At 46.7% G+C, this 23,184-nt stretch overlaps 1 protein-coding gene across 1 annotated transcript in view; it reads right to left on the reverse strand.

The window, feature by feature from the left end:
- Window positions 1-2,237: 2,237 nt before the first annotated feature.
- KCNJ1 (potassium inwardly rectifying channel subfamily J member 1) overlaps window positions 2,238-23,184 on the reverse strand; it is a 29,678-nt gene continuing 8,731 nt past the window's right edge. Inside the window, exons 2-3 of the mRNA XM_058687301.1 lie at window positions 19,776-19,927; window positions 2,238-4,639 (exon numbers count right to left, since the gene is read on the reverse strand). Coding sequence (XP_058543284.1) covers window positions 3,500-4,618 — 1,119 coding nt within the window. The 5' untranslated portion in view covers window positions 4,619-4,639; window positions 19,776-19,927 and the 3' untranslated portion in view covers window positions 2,238-3,499. The remainder of the gene's footprint in view (window positions 4,640-19,775; window positions 19,928-23,184) is intronic.

Genomic DNA, 23,184 nt, shown 5'->3' on the forward strand with positions numbered 1-23,184 from the left:
TGTTCTCAAACTTCTGGCTCCAAAATAAAATGCTCTATCTCCCCTGTCAAGCTTTGATTGACATGCACTTCCTGTAATGGCAGACAACAACGGCCCAGGGGCGGGGTCAGGGGCTCATTTGCATCCTTTGCATCAGCGGTTTTCACGTGTGTTCTGGACGGGGAAAGATCCCCCATGCTACTCACCGGACCACCCGGTTGAGGACCCATGTCCCATTTTGTGAAAAATCTCCAGGGAAGGCACCTCCTCAACTGTCTGCACAGCGCACCTGGAAAGTTCTTTGCTGTCCTGTCACCCACCCATAAGCTGTGGAAACAGACACTCTAATCCTCTCACTTCTTAGATTTGGCTGCTTACAGCCCATCTCTTCCTTCTTCGCTTTCTCTCTTGTGGAATACATTTTTAGACCATCTCCCAAACCTTAACTCTGAATATTGGCAATATTGAGTCCACCTAAGCCCTGGAAGATGAAGCCAAGTTGAGACTCTCCAAACCAAAACCCCCATAGCAACAGAGCTAAATGAGGCACTTCAAGGGAAGTGAGTACCAGGAAAACTTTGAATATGGTACAGCATCACGGACGCAGTTTTTCTTGAAAGGAATACACAGCGACGAATTGCTTTTAGAATGGATTGACAATTCGGTAAATAGAACATGGCACACCTAGAACAAAAGCAATACTAACGTGGTCAGGTCCTGCTGGGAACCATGTTACTTCACCGGAGTAAAAAGCCTGCCTTTAGCACTGGCATTAACCCATAGGCAAATTAGCCTTCTGGAACCTTGTATTTCCCATATGTTTTCTTTACTCACTGAGCTCCTATACCCTTGGCCTCCCCCTCTTTTTTTTTTTTTTTTTTTTTAATTTTAACGTTTATTTATTTTTGAGACAGAGAGAGAGAGAGAGACAGAGAGAGAGCATGAACAGGGGAGGGTCAGAGAAAGAGGGAGACACAGAATCTGAAACAGGCTCCAGGCTCTGAGCTGTCAGCACAGAGCCCGACGTGGGGCTCGAACTCACGGACCGTGAGATCGTGACCTGAGCGAAGTCGGACGCTTAACCGACTGAGCCACCCAGGCGCCCCATCCCCCTCTTTTTAAACATCCAGGGGTTTTATGCTGTTTTGGGGTTCCAGCCACCCCTCAAGATTATTAAAAGATACCTGTGGGCCCTCATTTCCCCAGGGCTTTCCTGGATGTAAGTATATTAATGATTGCTAGAGGTTCATGGGGGATTTGCATGAAGAAAGAGACTCTGAGGTGCCTAGGTGACTCAGTCAGTTAAGCGTCCAACTTTGGCTCAGGTCGTGATCTCATGGTTCATTGGTTCGAGTCCCACATCAGGCTCTGTGCTGTCAGTGCAGGGCCTGCTTCGGATCTTCTTCCTCCCTCTCTCTCTGCCCCTCCCCCGCTCTCTGACTCTCAAAAATAAATAAACATTAAAAAAAAAAAGGTGGAAAGGGACTCCAGATAGGAGAATGCCTTAATCCTAATAAAGGAATATTTGAAAGCACGGATTCCCCCGAATAACCCAGAAAGAGACACCAGTCACAAAGATTCCAGTTGTTCAGCTCTTCAGCAGTCTAAAGGAATAGATTGCATAAGATCATTTCACTTCCGGCAATCCCCAAGCATGCTGCTAATGGAGCAGAACAGATGGGAAGGAATGTGTTCTGACCCCCCCAGGTTAATGAAGGGACTACGGAGTCATACAACCTCACGACAGTGGCCAGCAGAGAATTCTAGCTCCCTCATTTCCTTTAGCTTTGTCAATAGATCAAATTGCAGTGCCAGCATACCTCCAGGCACAGAGTAATCTCCCGTGTAGGCTAGTTGTTCCGGTGTTACGGCCACTGACAAAGTGCACAACTCTTAGCCTATCAGACTTCTTACTGCTCTTGGTCAGAGGGACCAAAGTGTGTGTGTGAATCTGATCAAACTCATCCCTGGGCCCGGAAAACAGAACCATCCTTGGTGAAAACTGCCACAGCTGCCGCTTCATGTGCCAAGACACATTGGAGTGATTCGATGGAGCCGCACAGGAGGAGGCACGTCTGTAGCCAAGGTCACTTCCCCCCGGAGGTGAGCTGGCGTCGAGACAACATATGGTCCTGTTTGCCATCTTCCCCCACCCCTCCCACATCTCCCAGGAGAAAGTCCACCCTCAGCAAGAGGGCTGTCACCTGTTGGTCTGTTACAGTTCATGCACCGTAACTGACACTTTTGGAAAGCACGCGCACAGTTTCAGAGATTTAATAGATCAATCAACACACTGGGAACGTTTTGATTCCTAAGCAGCTTTAAGTACCATTCCTTCCAGAATATATTCACAATAATGCAGGAGGAGCCCTGAAAGAGACATTCACAGTAAAATCTTTCTCTACAGATCCGTCTTTATGTTCAGTTGGTCCCTTTGAGGAAGGGAGACCTCGTGTTTTCCTCACTGTGGGGTCACAGCCCATCCCACGCATCTCCTTTAGAAACAGCATTTCAGTACAAACTCGAGGCAGAAGAACACAAGATACTTTTTTCTTTTTCTCAGAAGCATTGGCGGTACTGTCCCTTCTACCATGACGCTGCTCCTTCAAACTCTTCACTGCCTTCTTGGAAGATCAGGAAATACTCTTTTACCCCAATTCATAGCCCCTTACCCCACCTAACACAAACTGGAAGAAATAACATCACCATTTTCAAATCAAGCATTCTTCCTTGCAGGAAGGTGTTCATTGAGATTCTAGAGTGGTGATTTAACCTCTGTCTAAACGTACCACATGAGATCGTTTGGGCCCAAACCGAACTTGGGCTGCAGTGTCTGGCGGGGCCAGAAAGTAGATGGAGCTCAGCGCTCCTCCCCATGTTGGATACATAGAGATGGAGAGTCCGTGGACTCAGCCTCCCCTTGATCTTCAGTAAACACAGCATGACCCAGACTAGGACCAAAGCTCCAACAACCAGGGCTGGAGAAGCTCAGAGCCTCAGTTGTTCTTTGAATATCAGTCTTTTCTTGCCATCTTCGATTAGTTCATTCTCTCCATCCTCAGGAGACTGTTTTTTTTTTTTTCTTTGACAAAAGCCAATGTTAAAGGTGGCTTATTTTTTATCAGTAGAATCTAAATAAGAATTCTGATCCTATTTAAAGCTCATAACTTCTTCAAAGAGAATTTTAAGATCTTTTTTGTCCTGTCCATGAAACTGTCGATGATTTTGTCCGTTTCTATCAACATTGCATGATTTCAAATAATCATATTCAAGATTCCAAGTGAATTCCTATGGCTTCCATATTGCAGTTTTCTAGAAATATATTGCATGTTCTAATGCAGGTGCCTTGTAGAGCTATGTGTCTTGCAAGATCATGGCTATGGAGTTCAGGGGCATGGTGCTGGTAGACGTTGAAGGCTCTTGTCTTAATTTCATACCCTCAAATTTTCGATCACTTCGTCATACTTCTAGTCACCGGGTATCTTCAAGACTTTCCATTACTCCTGTTGAAAAGCCACTGTCACATTTTGGTGTCATCTGTTTCATTGACTTCTGATAAGACGAAGTTGGGATTGTCATAGCCTCTCTTCATCCTGGCTCTAGTATCTTTCTCATTATAAAGGCACATGGCACAGTGAGGGGTCTCCACTTCCACTGTCTTGCTAAAGTTATGGAAATCCACTCGGTATTTCCCTTCTTTTGTCTTGGATACTATGGGAGCAAAGCGGTAGCCCCAGAGCACCTCTTCTGGGACGTAGGATGTCCGGACTTGGCAGGTAGCACTAGTTGATTCCACTGTGCCATCTAAAAACACCACTAATTCAAAGTCTTGCTGGGGAAGGGTTTCTGCTGCCATGTGGAAGAAGGGGCTGTTTGGATCAATGACATGGTAAATTGTCAGTGGGGAGATGAAGAATAAATTTTCGTTCCCTGCGTCAACTACAAAATTGATGTTGATCTGGTCCAGAATAATGGTCTCTCCTTCAGGAGTGACGGTGGTCTTCAGAAGCTTTCCATATATGTGACTCCCAATAAGGAGGCTCTTCCTAAGATTAGCCACTCGGATTAGGAGGCAGAGCTTCCCACCCCGCTTACTGATCACCGCATTCTTGCTGAATGTAATGGTCTTGGCACGTTTTTTGGGTCTGGAGATCTTGGCTAAAATGGCACCACACATGAAAGAATTTATGATGACTCCAAGTATAGACTGGAAGATAAGGAGAAAAATGGCAGTGCCACATTGTTCTGTCACACACCTGAATCCATATCCAATGGTCACTTGTGTTTCCAGAGAAAACAGAAAAGCTGAGGTCAAGCCATTAATGTTCTCCACACAGGGGGTGTGGTTGACAGAAGGATGGAACTCAGGGAGATCTTTGTGAATGTAGGCTACCGCATACCACAGAAGACCAAAGAGGAACCAACTCCCCAAGAAGGCTGTAATGAAGATGGTCATTTTGTATCTCCATTTGAGGTCAAGCACAGTCGTCCAGATGTCCACAAAGAATATGAACCTCGACTGTGCCTCGACGTTGCCAAACTCAATGTTGCACCTTCCATCTTTGGAGACCAGCCTCGCTCTTTGTCGAGAATGCCCAAAGAAGTGAGTGACGAACAATTTCCGAAGATGTTTGAACATTCTTTCTGTCAGCACTCTGATCTGAAACACATCAAAAACAAAACAAAACAAAGCAAAACAAAATTATGTTTATAGCAGCAGTGGACTAGGTGACTCACATAAAGAGCTAACTATATATGAAAGACCATTCAAAAGGATCTCAATTACTGATCAAGTTAGGAAAACTAACAGTTTATTCTGGATACCACAACACTATTTTCGGTAAAAACTTTCCACTAGGACACCATAGTGCTTAAATATGAAGAAGAAAAATAATTACACAGAGATAGAAGTGGAAGGAACTTAAAAGGGCATGTATTCAAATGTTTCCTGCCCTTAGTCAGTGGCACACAAACTGAAAAATGTTTGTGATAACCAATTATGTCCTGTACTATGATTTATTTGATATCATTCTTTAAATCAACACTCTTTCTCCTTTAATAAACTTAGCCTTATGCTAAGCAAAAATATCTGTGAAAGCAGGCGCTGGAAGCACTATTTACATTTTTGGTAATATACGATAACAAATAACTATAAAAAAGGCTCACCAATATACTACCTAAAGCGTCTTATATACTGTTATTATTACTCACTATCAAAAGAAATCCTGACCCAATTAAATTTTCTCATTTGTCCAATGAAGGAACTGAGATCCAGAAAATTTTAAGGACCTATCCAAAGCCTTGTACTAACCGGTGGCAGGGTGACAACTGAAAACATAAAACGTAAGGTTCCCTGCTTCCAGCCCAGAGGAGATTCTACCAGGCTGCATCTCAGTTATTACCTTTTATATTCTAAAGCCAGATACGCCTCAAACATTTTAAGACAAATATTGGTCAACTTCCTTTTTTTCCCCCCCTTTAATGCTTGAGACTATTTAGAACAGGGCTCCTCAATATGGTTTGGTCAAGTCCTATCATATGATCTCAGAAGTTCTCTCAATAGAGCTATAAACCTGTTTCCTGTCTCTCTCCACGGTATGCCAAGATTCCTAAAAGGAATAGTATGACGGTCACCTCAATATCTCATACTTCCTTCCCTGCTCCTAAGCTGAAGGGAGCTCTGATTTCAATAATACTCCATAAAGCTAGAATCATGCTTTATTCACTCCTCTCTTCCAGCTGCCAGCACAGTCTATGGGCACTTACTAGTTATTCAATAAACATAAATGGAATAATTCAGTGAATGGGTTAAGCTCTTCAAAATACTATCTGATCAATGGTTTCTTGTTGATGACATTATTGTGACTTTCAGTTTACAGCAAAAAAAGTGAAGGGATTTTCCCCTAAACAGCCTACAGTGATGAAACCTATGGTCATCAACACTAGACTCCCTCTCCCCTAGGTGTGCCCTCCCCCATCCCAAGGTGTGCCCACCATGGTTAGCAATGTCTTCGTGGTATTTTTAATTAAATGCAAATATGTTTCTAAAATAGATTTCAAAACCCCCTTCAAAAATGTGTTTATTCATACAAACTGGGAAGCGAAACCAACTTAGTGATAAATTTTAAACAAAAGTCCTATCCCACAGTGTTTTGCTCACAGCCTTAAAGCAGGTGAAAACACAAGAAGCCAACACCAGGTAGAAGTAGTGAAGAGAAAACCACAGCTGTGGCGATTTGAAATTTTGAGGACAAGTTCTGAAGGTATAAAAAAAGAAAATGCTACCAGGAGAGCAAACAGCAGTGCACACACTCAGAGGGCCCTGCCGACATCCCACCCAACCCTCATTGACCTCAAGTCCCCAAAGACTCTTAGGGTTGGTCCCAGGTGAGGCACACTGAAGAAGAAGAGTCTACCCCTTCCCCACTCTCTCTCCTTTCTCTGCACACACATAGTTTAACCTGGCTTACATTCACTGGGGACTTCTCCCTTTCCTGGGTTCATGGAAGCTCGCGCTGTTTTAAAAGCTCTTCATAGAGTGGATGGCACCTAAAATGCTAAATTCCCAAGCCAGCATTTATCAAGTGAATCCACATTCTCTCCATCACGCATTGCATTTCCAGAGATGGCTCCAAAAACGCAACTTCTGAGTTTTTCTTCCTCACAACTGTTCTGTTCCAGTCTCAAGTTCGTTTCATTTTGATAAAGAACATTTCCGTAAAGGGAGCAAGTGCCCTCTGATTTATCTCTTGGATACGTTTGGATTTCCATGCCTGCATGGCTAATAAAATATCTTCCTGGCTTTTTAGAGAGCTCAAACAAAAATGTCAGCTTATAAAGCTTTCCCCCAGACCATCTGCACTTACCAGCATCCTAAGCATATTCCAAACCGGAGCTTCCATGCCTGGGGAAAGCAAGGAAGTGGCCTTGAGAGTTGCCCTCTGTATGCAGGCTGATTTCTTTTAGACTCAGCCTAATTTATTTCAGGCATTGGTCAGTGGACTGATGCTAATTTGTATTAGCTTGAAAACGCTTAATTTGATAGTGGGGTTGTGTGGTTTAAACCAAGGCAATTGGTTGTTCTCAGACTAAGCCCCAAGCTGGGTATGTGTTTTTTTTTTTTCAGACCTCACATGGCTTGAATACCGTCATGCTAAGACATGACAAACCCCCAGCTAAGGTCTCTGGGCAGCAGGCATGGATTGAGTTCCAGCATTTTCCTCCTCTCCTTTGCCACGCTCCATATAGCTCTCTTACTGTTTCTCATAGGTCATGCCTATTAGCTTTCCACCAGAAAGAATTAGTTATCGTCAATCTCTCAGCCTATTCTCTGAAACACACTGAGATACTGAGATTTCCAAGTGTTTGCAAAGATACACGTGAATATGTAGACTTAGATCAGTACATATTTGTAAGATGAAAGTAAGAGACACCAGGAAGAAACAAGACACCATGATAATCTCTCTATATAATAGGCCCTGTCAGGTAAGAAACAGATTTAAAAGTGGCCTTTATTGTCGGACTTATTTCATAAAATCTGGCATTTACTGAACGTACTTTTTACATGTACTAAGTGAGCCAATGCTTTTGGTTGATTTATTCAAAGAGTGAGAAGAATTATACCCGGATAATGTAAGAATACAGGACAAATCCACCCCTTGACCAAACCCATCATTCACATGGCAGACCCATTATACTCAGCACATAGCCTACTTTGCTTAGACAACGGCATTTAACCTAACCACAGACAGAGCCAATATGTATTTGTCATACTATTGGGTGGTTAGAGACCGGCCCTGGTGTCTGGGTTGTATAACATGTACAGTTTTTAAGTTACTTTCTGTCGAAATCAGTAAATCTTAACAGCAAGCAAAGGGCTGTGCATTGGCTAATATTTACCAAGGTACTCTTAGTGGCCTGGTAGGGCAGGTGAATTATATTATTGCCATTTTTTTTTTCCCTTCAGGGCTCCAGTATGCTTGTTCTGTAAAGAGTCCATTCTCAGAAAATAGACTTTTTGTACACTTTCCAAACGTTGGGGCTATGTTTACTGTGTAGGGTTTCAAAAACAAATAGGACTCTGTTCCCATTCTCGAGGTGCTCACAGGCAAATGGGGAAGTGAGCTCAGTAAGTCAGCAATTACGATGTGGGGTGGGGTGGTGCGTATGTGCCCAAGAGGAACATCTTTTCTAAAAGATCTCTGTTGGATGGGTAGTCAGCCTCTGCAAAATCCTTCAACTGACAGAAGACTCGTTGCCTTTTTGCATACATTAATGTATTTATCTATCATCATTCAACAATGTTGTGTTGCTATGCCAGGCTCTGTGCTGGACATTAGAGACGCACACAATCGTTTACCAAACGGGCAGTCTTTGTCACTGTGAAGAAGCTTCCAGTCAAGCGGGGGGGTGGGAGACGCCACGATGAGAAATCGTGGGAATGGTCTGGGCAGCTTTTTATCTGAGAGGCAGAGACGTGCTCTCCTGGGCAAGGCCTGAGCATGGTGTTAGACTTGCATGTGGTAGGAACTGTAAGTATTTGTTGAGCGGTGATAAAGAAATTCATCAACCCACGCATAAAACCAGTGGGTTGGCTATATGGGTCCCCCTCTGGGATGTTTTAGAGGAGACGTACCTGTGGGCGTAGTACTAACCAACTGCACTGTAATTGTGTGTGACCCTGGAAGAAGCAACAGAAGAAAGAGAGAGTGGAGGGATGGAAAGAGGTGCCGGGAAAGGCAAGCAAGGGTCCACACACTCACTGGCGGAGCGCCACAAGAGATATTTTCATTGTAACCCGGGATGGCTAACCGTTACGAAGACCACTGGTCTAGTTCCACTTCAGTGACAACTCACCATAACACCAAATAAGTCTGAAGTCTCTTCTGTTTAAGAGCCCTTCAAATTCCTGGAAATAAACATCTTTTCCTCCCGGATCTCTTTTTTGTCCATAAAAGTGCCCAATCCATTTGCATGCGGTACCCACACCAACCAAAACTCCGGTCACCTTAAGCAAGGTACCCACGGTGTGCGCTCCTTAGTGACGTTCCAAGAATGGATACAGAAGCCGTTCTTTTGGAGGGATCCACCTGAGAACAAGCCAGTAAGGACCTGGAGCTTCCTAGGGGACTTTTCACACCACCTCCTTGTCTCCCCTCACCCCCGCCCCCGCCCCCACCCCCACGCGTTTTGGCAGCCACAATATCAGAGGTGGGAGAGCAAAACTTTGCTTTCACTGCCTCCTACTTGAATCACAAAGGTCATCATTCCTAAAGAGAAATGATAAAACATTTACTCTAGTCTGCCTTTTCATCAAACCTCTCACTGCCTTAATCCCACCGAGGAACGTTTCTGAGAAGCGAGGTTTTATGTTAGAGGTAGAACTTATGAGTTATGGGTCCTGAGAGCGGAAGTCAAACGATTTTCTGTAGTTCCTTTGCAACGGCAGTGGAGGAGAAATTCAAGTGTCCATGAGAATTTACTGCTTTGTTTAAGCCAAGAGTCAACTGAATCAACAAACATTGCTGAGGACCTATGAGAGCAAGGTGCGGAGTGGGATTATGGGACAAAGTCGCAGCCTCCTTCATTAACATAATCAAGCAAACGCTCCATTTATTGAACGTGTGCTATGTATCAGGTGCTCTGCTAGGAAACAGAAGAGTTAATGACAACAGTCCCTGCCCTCAAGTTGCTCACAGATTGAATAATCGCAGTGTGGCATGTTTGCTGCTCTGAAAGGGCTGAGGACAGGGGTTTAAAGCAGCCACCAAAGAGGAGACCCAACAGGTTGGACATCAAACCTAAACACTCTTCCACACACCTTTGCTAAGGTATGTTGCACTTAACCGCTACTACAGAGAACTTCCTGTTTTCTATGAAAGTGATCTCAAGCTATTGTAGGATAGCCACCCAGCTGGGTCTGCAAACACTCAGGGCCCTGACTGAATCATCTGGCTCCCGGACTACCCCTTTCCTATGCAGAACCTATTGGAGACAGAGGGTGGTTTCCCTTTCGTTCCATAATTCCAGGAAGGGTTACTGCTGATGTCTGTCTTTAGCACCATCAGGCAGCTCACTTGGGGTCAACGTGGGCTCTTCTCAAATAGACCTTGGCACACCGGTACAAACCAATCCTCCTGGCCTCATGGCATGTAGAAGGATACCTGAACCTCAACATTCCAGGCTGGACTCAGGAATGCACTTCAGCGGGCGCCTGGGTAGCTCTGTCGATTAAGTGTCCCACATTTGATTTCAGTTCAGGTCATGATCTCATGGTTCCTGAGATTCAGCCTCCCGTCGAGCTCTGTGCTGAGAGCGTGGAGCCTGCTTGGGATTCTCTGTCTCTCTCTCTCTTTCTCTCTCCCTCTCTCTCTCTGCCCCTCCCCTGTTTGTGATCTCTCTGTCTCTCTGTCTCTGTCTCTATCAAAATAAATCAATATTTTTTTTTTTTAAGGAGTGCTCTTCAGGAACACCTCACCTTTCCTTTGGGGTAAAGGTCCTCCCAGACCCTGCCCACCGTGAAGCCGTAAGTCTGCTTGTGTCCAGGGTGAGAATGCAGCACAGGCCTTCCTGGGTGCCTGGCTCCTTCCAACGAAAAGATTGTGGGAACAAGAGCCAGGGGACCACAAGATCTGAGGGTATCGGTGATCTCATAAAGGACACCGTGTTCTGTAGACATTTCTGGAGCCAGCTGGTCCAGTAGCATTATCTGAATAACTGCAGAGGTGTGCCAGGCATGGGGACCAAGAAAGGATGGGAGAACCTGGTCCAGGATGTTCCCGGCACAGGTGATAACCAAAGGCAGCGTGGCAGGTGGAAGGAACTCCAGCTTGGGTACACACAGACATGGACTGAATCCCAGCTCTGCCACTTAATGACCAGGTGACCTGAGAAAGCCACTTAGTCTTTCTGAGCCTCAGTTTCCTCACTTCTGAAATGGCTGCTAAAATATACTTTCAAAGGTTGCAGTGCGTTTTAAATGTCATCCATACATAGAGTTCCAAAGTTTCCAGAATGCAGCGGTTAGGCAATAAATAGTAAGAACTGTTACTATTAGTCTACAAATGTAAATGTGTGTAACAGTTTAACGAGGTGTCACTGACCCAGGCCACGCGAAGTCTATGCTGTGTGGAGTTAAAATGGGCTATATTAGAGACAGCAGCCAGGGGAAGGCAAAGGCTTCCAGGAAAGAGACAAAGGTTCGGCCAATGCATCAATGCCTATGAACTGTACTGGCTCCAGAGCCCATCTTCCCACGTGGAACCGAAAACCTGGGAATAGCGAACATGCTTTTATAAAGGGTTTGTCTGAGGTGCCTAGGTGGCTCATTTGGTTGAGCGTCTGACTCTTGATTTGGGCTCAGGTCATGATTGCAGGGTCATGATGTGGGCTCGAGCCCCACATCAAGCTCTGCGCTGAGTGTGCAGCCAGCTTGGGATTCTCTCTCTCTCTCTCTCTCTCTCTCTCTCTCTCTCTCTCTCCCTCTCTCTCTCCCTCTCTGCCCCTCTTGTTTGCACTCTCTCTTTCTCTCTCTAAAATTAAATGAATGAATGAATGAATGAATGAATGAATAAAGGATTTGTCTATAACCAGGGAAGAAGCCTTACCTTGCAGAGGTGGAAAGAGAATAGAAGGAATGATAATTATTCTTAACAAGCCTACCCAGATATCCCCAAGAGTGGTACCGGGGGTGGCGCTGTCCTTCTCCCACCACAGACCTTGACTAGGACTTGATCGTACTACTGAATACGTGCACATATGCCCACTGCAAAGGAGAATAGCAGCCCTGGCTTCTGGGAGCTGGGTCCTGGCTCTCCCAGGGAGGGCTTTGTGTTCGGGTGAACGCAAACAGTTTCTCGAAACATCAGCATCACACAGGGCGACTCCATAATCACGTCTGAACATTGTCCAAACCACAAAAATGACCCCAATCCCCCTAGTCCTGGCTAATAGAAGTGATCACTGCTTCTTCACCAATAACAACTTGGGCTGCACACCCGTCTTCCCCCCCACCCCCCGCTTCTAGATGATAAGATTTACTGACATATTCAACCATAACATTACTCTGAGTTCCTAGCATCTAACCCAGAGCAAAGTGTTACTTCTTTAAAACTTCCCCAAATTGCTTAAACTAGCCTATATCTTATTTAAGTATTTTCTTCTTCTTCTTTTTTTAATTTTTTAATGTTTATTTTTGAGAGAGAGAGAGAGAGCATGTGCGAGGTGGGGGAGGGCAGAGAGAGAAGGGGACAGAGGGTCCAAAGCAGGCTCTGCACTGAGAGCAGTGAGCTCGACGTGGGGCATGACGTGAGATCATGACCTGAGCCGAAGTCAGACGCTTAATCGACTGAGCCATGCAGGTGCCCCTTATTTAAGTACTTTCTAGCACTCCACGAGGCTTCCCACAATTCATGGTCTGTGTTCTCACTAGTTGCAAAAAACCAGCTTGTTCAACTACAGGGATGTTCCTGGCACTCTTCGGCTGGAAGGCACTGACACCACCAAAGGACAGAAAAACGCACAGAAGAAAAGGTATAGCTAAGAAGTCATAGGCCATATTACAAGCCATATGGTCACTTTACACATTTGTTTGCTTTTGTATCCGGATGTGCAGAATCAAGGAAATAACCAAATTGAAATACCCAAAGTCACTAAAAGGAGTTAAAAGTTTCAGGTGCCGCTTTTAAATTCTATCTAGCTACCTTATTCACCACGACAATTGGTCGTCCTAAGATCCTTACACTCTCACCGCAAAAACCTGTATTTTTTCATGGCATCTGGATTGGGTCCTAGCAGCAAGTGTCAAGAGGTGTGATGTTCCCACTAATCCAGTCAGCCCGGGAGCTAGTGAAGCTGGACGCAAGCAAGACATCTGCGGGTCTTACCAGTCTCTGGTGACGGCGTGCATTTGCCTTGGAGTCGGAAACCTATGCTTTGGAAGCTAGACGCTTATTCTGTGTGTACTTTCAATACTGCTTCCTTGTTGTTCTTTGTCACTGCAACTTCAGGTATTTAGGAAATGTCAGCATGTCTCAGCTCTGCAGAGAAGGACCAAAAGGAGGCACTTCATCTCTGGCTGGCTCAGTTTTGAAGAAAGAGCAACGCACCCCTGGGGGCTGCGAGGAGTGGCGACAGCAGAGTGAGAAAGCACTAGAAGATAAGAGAAACTCACAGCCACACAGGTGGATCTACTTGGTTTCTGTGCCGGAGGTTTTTCTAAGAATTCTTCTCTTCTAAACTTCACAGATTTCAGCTCTTTACCAAGAAGGCATCGGGTATGAGGGGACTGAGCCACAGCTAACAGAGGAAGTCAAGGTGAAAACGAAGCTGCACAGCTCAAACTGAATGAAGAGAAAGACTAGGGCTGAGAAAAGTCTCCCGAGAGGGAGTGGGAAATGGCTGTTAAGACATCATGGAGGGCTTTAGGATCCTGTTGACCGCCTCTCCTGCATTCTGTGTGAACAGCGCCCTCTAGAGCATGATGCAGATGGTGCCCCGTTGGAGCCGTGAAACTGTGGGGCCCAGAAAGCCTACAATGTCGGCGCCGGCACAAGAGTGAAATCTTTTACGTGCATGTTACTATTTGATTCTCATCATAACCCTACGAGATGGGGAACTGAGGTTCAGAGAAGTTAAGCAAGCTGCCTCAAGGTCACAAAGCAAAAAGCCCAAAGAGCAAAGATTAGAAGAACGTAGCTCTGCCTGATTGAGAAGCCCTTGCTTTTAAGCCCAGTGGCATACTCAAAATAGTTACTGAACAAGGCAGAGGGAAGGCACGCATTTATTCGGCACCTACTTACTTTGCACCAGGCATGGTGATTTTCCACATGTTTCCTTGCCTAATGCAGAAAGCACATAGAAGGTAAGAACCAGCAAGAGACAAAACCTTTTTGGAAGACACAAAACCTGAAGGTTTGGGTTGGCGGACTGGGGACAGGTTTCCAGGGACAAGAAAGAGCATGGGCCAAAGCACCAGAAAAGTTGAGGGAGGCAGAGTATGTGTGACGCCATGGGGGCCCCCATGGAGAGGGTCCAGGCTCAACTGGACTGGATCTGATAGTGCATGTTGGGGGAGAAGGCCACGCACCCCAATGTCACCAGAAGGACCTCATAACGCCAGAAGGAGTTCAGAAAGGTCATGATGCCAAAGTGATTAGGACACAACCGTGGAAGCTGCTGAAGATGTGTTGTCAAGCATCGCGCTTTCTTTGGAAGCTTCTAGAGATTGTCCTAATCTCTAGATTGTCCTAGCTTGAGCTAACTGTAGGCGGTGGCCTGAGTTATGGCAACGCCATCTTCCGCCTGGAGATATTTCTGGATCTCCACAGGGTGCGGCCATTTCATCTTCCATGGTCAGAGGTTCGTTGGGAGTGACGGCTAGTGAGGGAGGCTAGGGAGCTTCCTCCCCACTGGAAGAGGAGAATCTGCCAGTGATGGTGAGTCGAACCTTGGGTCCTCACTGCTCGAGCAGGAGGGCCAGGCACCCTGGCCTCGGAGTCGGTCGGTTCAACGACACTCACTGAGTGCCATGGGCACGCCTAGGCAACAGCCGGGGATACAGACACAGAAGGAGACATTGGGCAGCCGGCTCTGCCTCACACCAACTACAGAAATGGGGGCAAGTCACTTCACCTTTCCGATCTGGCCTCATGTGCTGTTTCCCCTGCTGGGAGCACCTGGCTCTCTGCTCTCCCTCCTCCAAACCCCAGACTGACTACCTGGTTTCAGAAAGAAACATAAATGTCCGTCTCTCAAAGAGGGAAGAGTCCCTGGCCAAGCCCCTCCCCATTTAAATCAGGTTCCCTCCCCCTTGCGATAGTCGATTGCACTCTTGACTTTTGGGGGTAGTATTTACAGTCATTTTAACCTACGCGTTTACTTTTATGCTGCTTTGGAGGCAGTGACCCCCTCCATCTCCTCTCCTGCTATATCCCCAGTGCCTCCTGGCTCAGTGCCAGCCTACAGTAGATGCTCAGTAAGTATTTGCCAAGGAGATAAATCAATACAGTGAGGTGTGAATGGCTCAAAGTGCTTACTTTCCAGAAGGGGATGTGGGGAGGGTAACAGAGCCTAACGCCGCTAATGGCAGGACTCTGTCTCCACAGCACCAGGACAGGGCAGATGATCCGGCCTTGTGGCCTCATGCTCCTCATAACCAAACCTTTATCTAGTTTCTTCTAGCCTGGGTGGTTCGCTGGCTTGTTCACAGAGAAGTCCATGCCACCTGCCTCTGTGTGAAGAGGTGCAAGGAGACGATTTTCAAAGCTTCACGTATAACTGAAACCTGCTGTGGCCAACAGAGCTGGCCCGGGTTTGGGCGTGGAATATGCCGACCTGCCTCTATCGGGACGCACGCTGGATTGGGGTGGAATCACAGCAGGGAAGACACCTAGTGAAACACAGCAAATATGGTTATCGTCTGGAGAGAGAGGACAGATCCCTAGAGACTCCTGGGTCCGTCTCTCCCAGGAACAGATGGGACTTCACCACAAAGGAATGGGCAGATGAATTGGTTCTAAGACTCCTGCTGTGCACGCAGGCCGGACCTCTTGAGTGCTGCTACATTACCTGTTGAATCCAGTTTCTAGTGAACCTGTGACAGAAAACTGAATTCACACAACAATCCAAAGACCTTTCTAGTCTCATGGCCTTTTTAGCCTCATTACGATTCAAAAGAACTCCATGACAGGGCAAATGTCTCTGTCCATGTCTTGACAGGTAATCTTATCCTGGAACCAATTCTATGGTGTTCTCGGAAGATGGTATGAGAACAGAAATCGCTTATAAACAGTAAGTCGTATCACATATGCATTAGGATATTAGATATTTAAAGGAATCCTTCACGGAATAATTTATAAAGTGAAGAATGATTTTGGCAGATAAAATAATCACCCTCTCACATGTTTATCTTGTAAAGGGATGTGTTGGGAGGAGTTTGTTTTTCTGCAAACTAGACACATCCAGAATGAAATAATTCTTAAATTTCATCTTTTCATCCCACACTGTTATTAGTGTGGGAATTCTCTCATTAATCTGACCCTTTTAGTTCCCTGCGGTTTAATTACATCAACTGTCTTTCCAGCCCAGAAACGAATAAATTCCGTGTAGTCTGTAAGCTCTGAACATACTTTCCTGAGCGTCTGCAGCAAGAAAGTGCACTTCATTTTTAAGAAAACCTATAGAATTCCAAATGGCAATTTAAAATTAGGGGACTAATTCAACTAATACCTGAGTAATGCCACTTGGGGACTAGAATTCATGACTCTGTCCCCAAGGTAAGGGGTATCATGTTGGTATAACCCAGCTCTGATAGACATGCAAAAGACAAGAGACAAAACACCATGTTCTTGGGGGCGCCTGGGTGGTTCAGTCCGTTAAGTGTCCGACTTCGGCTTAGGTCACAATCTTGCGGTTTGTGAGTTCAAACCCTGCATCGGGTTCTGTGCTGACAGCTCGAAGCCTGGAGCCTGCTTCGGATCCTGTCTCCCCCTCTCTCTCTGCTGTTCCCCTGCTCGTGCTCTGTCTCTCTCTCTCAAAAATAAACAAACATTAAAAAAAAAACTTAAAAAAAAAAAGAATACCAGGTTCTTGAGTTTGGAGGGAACTTTGGATGCCTTCTGGTCTCACATTCTAGCTTATGTTTGTTTCCCTATCAGAGCTGCATCAAGTGACTCCCAGGAAGGATTTAAGAAGTCAGTATGTGGGGTTTGGATCTGGTGTCGGTCACTTACTAGCTCGAACCCTGGGTACTGCCTAGCCTCTCGGTGTGTCGATTTCCTCATCAAAGAAATGGGGCCATTCGTATCAATCTTGCAAATGGCTGGAAAGGGCTTGGACGACACTGGGCTATGGAAAGGGATCAAGCTGTTCACACCCGCAGTGCTAGCATCTCAACACTAATTTCCTTTCAAGTTACAGCCGGCAGATTGACAGACCCAGTCGCGTCATTATCTTCAATGCCTTTAATGCTGGGTTTCTCTACACCAGGGTCCAGGCTACAAGAACATCATGCGTCCTAGAAAGGTGATGAGAAGGGCAAGCCTCTAGGATAAACCACAGAGCAGGGGATTAGCCGGAGAGCCAGTGTTCCTGTTGATTCTACTGCTGTGCCCCAGGGAGCCTCTGAGGGTCAATGATTACCAGCTTTGGCTTGGGTTCCAACTAGCCATCGGAGCCACATTAATGGGGCGGCACGTCACCCACACTCCCAGGTCCAAGTACTTTCTGGGAAAGCCCTGGGGGCAGAGACAAGCAGAGCCAGCAGCCTCTGTGACCCTTTTGTTCCATGCCATAGAGCCACCCCTGGGCCCATGCTGAGTTCCTCTCTTTGGGGCTCTTCCCGGGACCGGGCAGAGCTCACCTCAGGAACCTTCTCAAAATGGGCACTGCTGCACAGACGTCCCACCTGAGTCCTCACAAGCCTAATGCGCTACCCCAGCAGTTGTTTTGAGCCACTCTTGACTGCTCCTCTTGTCTGCCACCGAAACAAGGAGGCGATTGGGAAAGGGGGGACGTTTCCCAGACCTTAGAACCGCGCCAGGGCAGGGCAAGCTTGAGGCTCTCATCGAGACCTGCCTCCCAAAAGAAGGCCAGTGGAGCCCACAGCGGACCTGCTGACGCACTTTCTCTCATTCCTGCCATTTCTTTTTACTCAATGGTGTGTATAATGACCTGGAAAAGCAAGGTGGAGCCCCACCTTATTTCCTCTTACTTGTCCTCCTGTCATGATCAGACCAAATCGAAAGAAGCTTCTCTGTCTCCAAAGTTGTCACTTCACCTCTGAGCTGCGGCTTTTCCTACTAAATCAGGAATATGATGCCCATTTGTTGTCATGGGGATTAAAGGGAAAATACACTGCATCCATGAAAACTTGCACACGAATGTTTATACCAGCGTTCGTCACAGTAGCCAGAAAGTGGAGACAACCCAGGTGTCACTCAACCGATGAATCAATAAGAGAAACAGGGCACAGCCATCCAATGAAATATTGTTCGGCCATAAAAAAGGAGGGAAGTACTAATGCATGCTACAACAAGGAAGAATCTTGAAAGCACTGTGCTTGTACAAATGTCTAGAGTTGGCAAATCCGTGGAGAGAGAAAGTCGGATTGGGAGTTGCAGGGTAGCAGGTGGAGAGGAATGGCTGCCAACGGGTATGGACTTTCTGTGGGGATGACGATGTTCCAACATTGACTATGGACTTTCTTTCTGTGGGGATGACGATGCTCTAACATTGACGTGGTGAGAGTTGCACAGCTTGGTGAACATACTAAGCCAACCACCATGGCATACTTGAAGTGGGTGGATTGTATCCAGAAGCGCTACCCCAGGGCCTTTTCTGGGGCTTGGGCTGGAGGTGGCACCTCCCTCCTGCAGCAGGTCGTCGCTGTGATTTTGGAGGCCCTACCATCAAAATGATTTTCTTGGTCACAAGAGCCTGGAGGTACAGGGAGATTTTCGTGCTTCCCCTCGCTCCTAACATAGAATCTCTACTAGAATGTGGAGAGATGTCTCTTTTCCCCTTATCTGGGGGAGAAATTTTTCTTCCCCACCCTGGCCAGGTGGTGATGGGTGGAGTGGTTGAGGCAGAGCATGGGTGCCTCCGGCTCGCCCATCCTCACCTGGGCTTCCCGGGACTGAGAACCGCACACGGTATGACCCTGACCTGGCAGATCCGGGGTGAAGGGCCATCTCAGCTCTGCCCACTTGCTCCTCACGTATCCCAGGCCTGGAGTTCAGGCTAAATTCATGTGATGGGGAGCCAGATCTATGGTTCCCCAAAGCAGGCAGGTCCATGGACTCCCAGGCTATCTGAAGGGATGCCCAGAGGTGGCCTTGACCTCACTCTGTGCTAACACCATCCGGCCTCATTGCAACCCCCCATGCTCACATGCTCCTCATCACTTGCTTGTCCTCTTGCCCCCCTCCCCTTTTTTTTGATTCCTGGAGCCAGCAACATTAATAACTCAAGTCTCATTTACAATGACCTCTCTGGAAACTCAGTACTACCTCACAGACAAGCCAGAATCCCATGCGACCATTTAAAGCCCCTCCTTGCCCCCAAGTCCCTCCATATCATTCCTTCCCCCTACTCCCCCACACACCAAAGAGAGAGAAGAAGGGGATATGGAGCATGACTGGCTCAGGGCCGGGGGGGCGGTGTCCTCGCTGCTTCTGTGGGTGACTGCTGAGGGCAGAGCCGTGTGGAGCCCGGACTCACAGCCTCTCAGGGGAATGACAAAAAACTACCCACTGTGTGTTCCCAGAGGTCGACCCCTTTCTCAAAGGCAGGGCTGGGTTTCCCTTGCACCCTTCTTGAACAAGCACCACTGTCAAGACCAAGAGAGGCGCCTGGGTTGGGTAAGTGTCTTTAGTGTCTGACTCTTGATTTTGGCTCAGGTCATGATCTCATGTGTGTTTGAGCCCTGCATCATGCCCCATGCTGACAGCATGGAGCCTGCTTGGGATTCTCTCTTTCCCAGTCTCTCTCTCTCTCTCTCTGCCCCTCCCTCCCCCTTTCTCTCTCTCAAAATAAATACATAAACTTAAAAAAAAAAGAGCAAGAAAGAATGTATCAGTCCACCCTGTTTCTATTTTCAGTTGCCTGCCTTAAAATAAAAAAAAATCCTCACCTGGATTAATATAGACCATAATGACCTGTTTGATGATACAATATCAGGACCAGAGCTGATCTTACCAAGTATCATAAATACATGAGGTTGGGGGTGGGGGACTGAAATATAGCCCGTGTCCTATTATGAGCACTGATTCCTGTGAAAAGCAACAACGCCAGTCTACCTGGAGAGTGCGTGCAGGTGCCCCAGAGTCTCTCGCCTTGGAACCCGTGGTCCTGGGTCAGACCTGAATTCCAACTCCGTGGTTGACTGGTCCAAGACTGAGTGCCTGCCTGTGTTTTTATATGGCCGGTGTCCCCACGTAATTCATTAAACCTGGAAAACAAAAAAGAAAGAAAAGTCACTAAGAAGAGTTGAGGAACAGTAAAGATCTTAGAGTTCATCATGAGTTGTTTATGTTTGCTTGTTTTCCTTCTCTCTCTGTGTCTTTTTCTCTTTTTGATGTGTCGGTCTTATGACTCTGCTGAATGGTATACCCTCCAGCCAAAGCCACTGTTTTCTGGTTCTTGTCCATCCATATGCCCACCAGACTCCCGATAGCTGTCCCCATTTTCAGTGATGGGTATTGCCACCATTATTTTCGTCCTTCCCCGACTCATGTCGCCAAGTCTCCCCTGTGCTGCGCCAGTCAAGATGGAGGAGACAAGAGGAAGACCACTAGGAATGACAAAGAGATTGACTCCAGGGCTTAGCACTGACCGCAATGCTCGCTGCCGGGCACCCAGAGGGTATGAGGTCAGAGCCGTGGGCAGCACTAAGACTGAGAACATCATCCCAAAAGTCCAGCGGGTGGGGTGGGCAAAGCAAAGATGGGGTCCAACAGGCGTCCTGAAGGTTGTGAAGGGGCGGGCCGTAAGGGGGGTGTAGGCCTTGTCCTGGACTCCACTCCTTCCACTTGTCAGCAAGAATAAATTAATTTGCTTCTCAGAACCCAAGTGTTCACCATTAAAAAATGGAACTAGGAATACCAGTTTCCCAACGCTGAGGCAGGAATCAGTGTCAGGACACCCAGCAGAGGGTCCAGTACATTAAAAACTTCATAATGTTGGGTTCCTTTGCATGGAGGGCCGAGGACTCCTGGTGAAGAGGCAGCCAAAGGTTGAGTTGGCATTTGGGGGATAATTTTAATTCCCAGTCTGGATCTGAGCAGGCGGCTGGCTCCAGGACCAGCTCGGAAGTGTCTGTATGAGCTGCACAGGAAATGCTGGGAAGGCCATGCAGTCTTGCCTGGGGGGAGATGCCAGGCCTCGGGTAACATTCTTCTGCCTCCCACGTCTCTGTCCCCACTGGCTCATCTAAAAGGGCCTCCCACCAGAACCTCTAGGAGGGGGTGACAGGGGCTCTGGGATGCTTTAAAGAGGACTGATATGGCGTATTTTTGCATACCTGAGACCCAGAAGGAGGAGACATTGTCTGTCTGGCTTCTAGGGGAAAATTAACAAAGGAGAGAAAAGGCTGAGGAACAGAAGAAAAAAAACTGGCCATAAATTGATGAAATTGGATTAGACCATGGAGATGTAATTGTGCCAAACCAATTGAATCCCCTCTGAGGTTAGCATTACAGATTTCCAGATACAGCAGCAGCTGCAGCATGGGCCTTGGTGATGCGCCTGGCACAATCCTTTCTCTAGAAGCTCTTAGCAGAGGTTCATTGCCCATGACCATTGGGCTGGGGGTGAAAAGTGCACCTTCCCCCAACCATGTACCAGGACATCATACCTGGGGACAGTCATCTTGGGTTGAGAATTCTCCAAAAACATTTTCCTAGCACCCTCCTCTTTTCCTTCTTAGCACCTGATACGACCTACGTTACATTTATTTTTCTTAATCGGGGACTTCCTCAGCTCTGTCAATGGTACAACCACCCACTACTTCAAGCAAAGCCTTGATTCAGTCTTGATCCTTTCCCTTTCTGTCATCCCTGCGCCAGCATGATTCATCAGCCAGCCTTGTCTGCTCTTTTGACAAACCATGTTCAGAACCTGTCTGTCTTCTTCACCCCAACCCTGTTGTCCAAACCACGTAAGTTCTTGAGGGGGCTATAGGATCTCTGTGCTATCTCTCCCTCTTCCCCATGATACATTCCCCACCATCAGAGTGAGGTGTTAATGGTGTAAATCAGATCAAGTTACCACCCTGCTAAAGCCTCTCTCGCCTTCCTCTCGTCCTTATGACCTCAAGGCTCTATATGACCCAGACTCTGCCATTCTCCCCAGCACCCCCTCATATCACTGCCACCCCATTCCGCTTTCACTTCTTCCCATCTTGTCACTACAGATGGCATCTTGTTTGTTTCCCTCTTTCCTACATGTTTACCTCCTATCTCGCCTCTGCTAGAACATTCACTCCCAGAGAGCAGCCTGCCTCGTTCTCCTCTGAATCCCCAGCACCTAGATCCATAGTGGGAACACAAGGACCATTTCTTGAGGGGCACCTGGGTGGCTCAGTTGGTTAAGCATCTGACTTCAGCTCAGGTCATGATCTCACGGTTCGTGAGTTTGAGCCCTGCATCAGGCTGTGTACTGACAGCTCAGAGCCTGGAGCCTCCTTTAGATTCTGTGTCTCCCTCTCTCTCTGCCCCTCCCCTGCTCATGCTCTGTCTCCCTCTCTCTCTCAAAAATAAACAAATATTTTTTTTAATTTTTAAATAAATAATAAAAGAAATATTTCTTAAGTGAGTGAAAGCCTGTGTCTTCCCCTGGCTGAAAGAACAGTGTGAGGACTTGCTCTGATCTGTTCACCACTTAATATCCAAGGCCCCCACTGGGCTGTGCATGTGAGAGAGAGAGGGAAAGAGAAGTTATTTTCCTCCAAGTTACAGCTGAACACATTTTTTATTTTCTCACCCAACTAATGACCAAATAAACATCCAGCGATGGCATGAAAATGACACGTGGTAAATTCATAAACGCCTACGCCGATAGGTAGCAGGGAGATCTCGAATGTTCACAAGCATTGCATGCATTTGTGGGCTTTTGTTCTCTCATCTTTCAAAGTTAAGCTTAGGTTTTCTACAATGTGTAGTGGCACATATATCTCATGTATTATGAACTCAATACTGTGCTTGGAAATGTGTATAAGAAATGCATGTGTTTTTGAGAACTCATTTATGGGATAAAAAAAAAATGCCTGTTTTTAGCATCGGTTTACTTGGTCTTGGGTTTGGAGGTTTTAAGAGTGAAAAAGCAGCTGAACCATGTGCAAAGGCTCAGAGAAGCTGAAGAAAATGTGGCTGAAATAGAAAGAGCCATCGGAGTGCAAGCCTGCAGTGAGGCCCTGGGATGATGGCTCCCATTAGCAGGCAAGGGCAACTGGAAGCAAGGACAGGGGGTACTCTACTGGCCAAGCAGAAGCAACCAGAGAAAAGCCCCTCTCCTTCAGGAATTGTGCAATCTAGGGCTGAGCCCTGAAAGGAAAGATATCCAGAATAGCATTAAATAAGTCAACTACACACAACCGTGTTTCACTATTAGAACGACCTGTTATCTCTCTGGCTACAGCTAGTGTTTGTGGAATGAATGAACTGATGAATGAAAGAGAATGGGAAGGGGTTGTATCTTTTCATGTTATTC

This window comes from Neofelis nebulosa, chromosome 10 (genome assembly GCF_028018385.1).
Source record: "Neofelis nebulosa isolate mNeoNeb1 chromosome 10, mNeoNeb1.pri, whole genome shotgun sequence".
Classification (NCBI taxonomy): domain Eukaryota; kingdom Metazoa; phylum Chordata; class Mammalia; order Carnivora; family Felidae; genus Neofelis; species Neofelis nebulosa.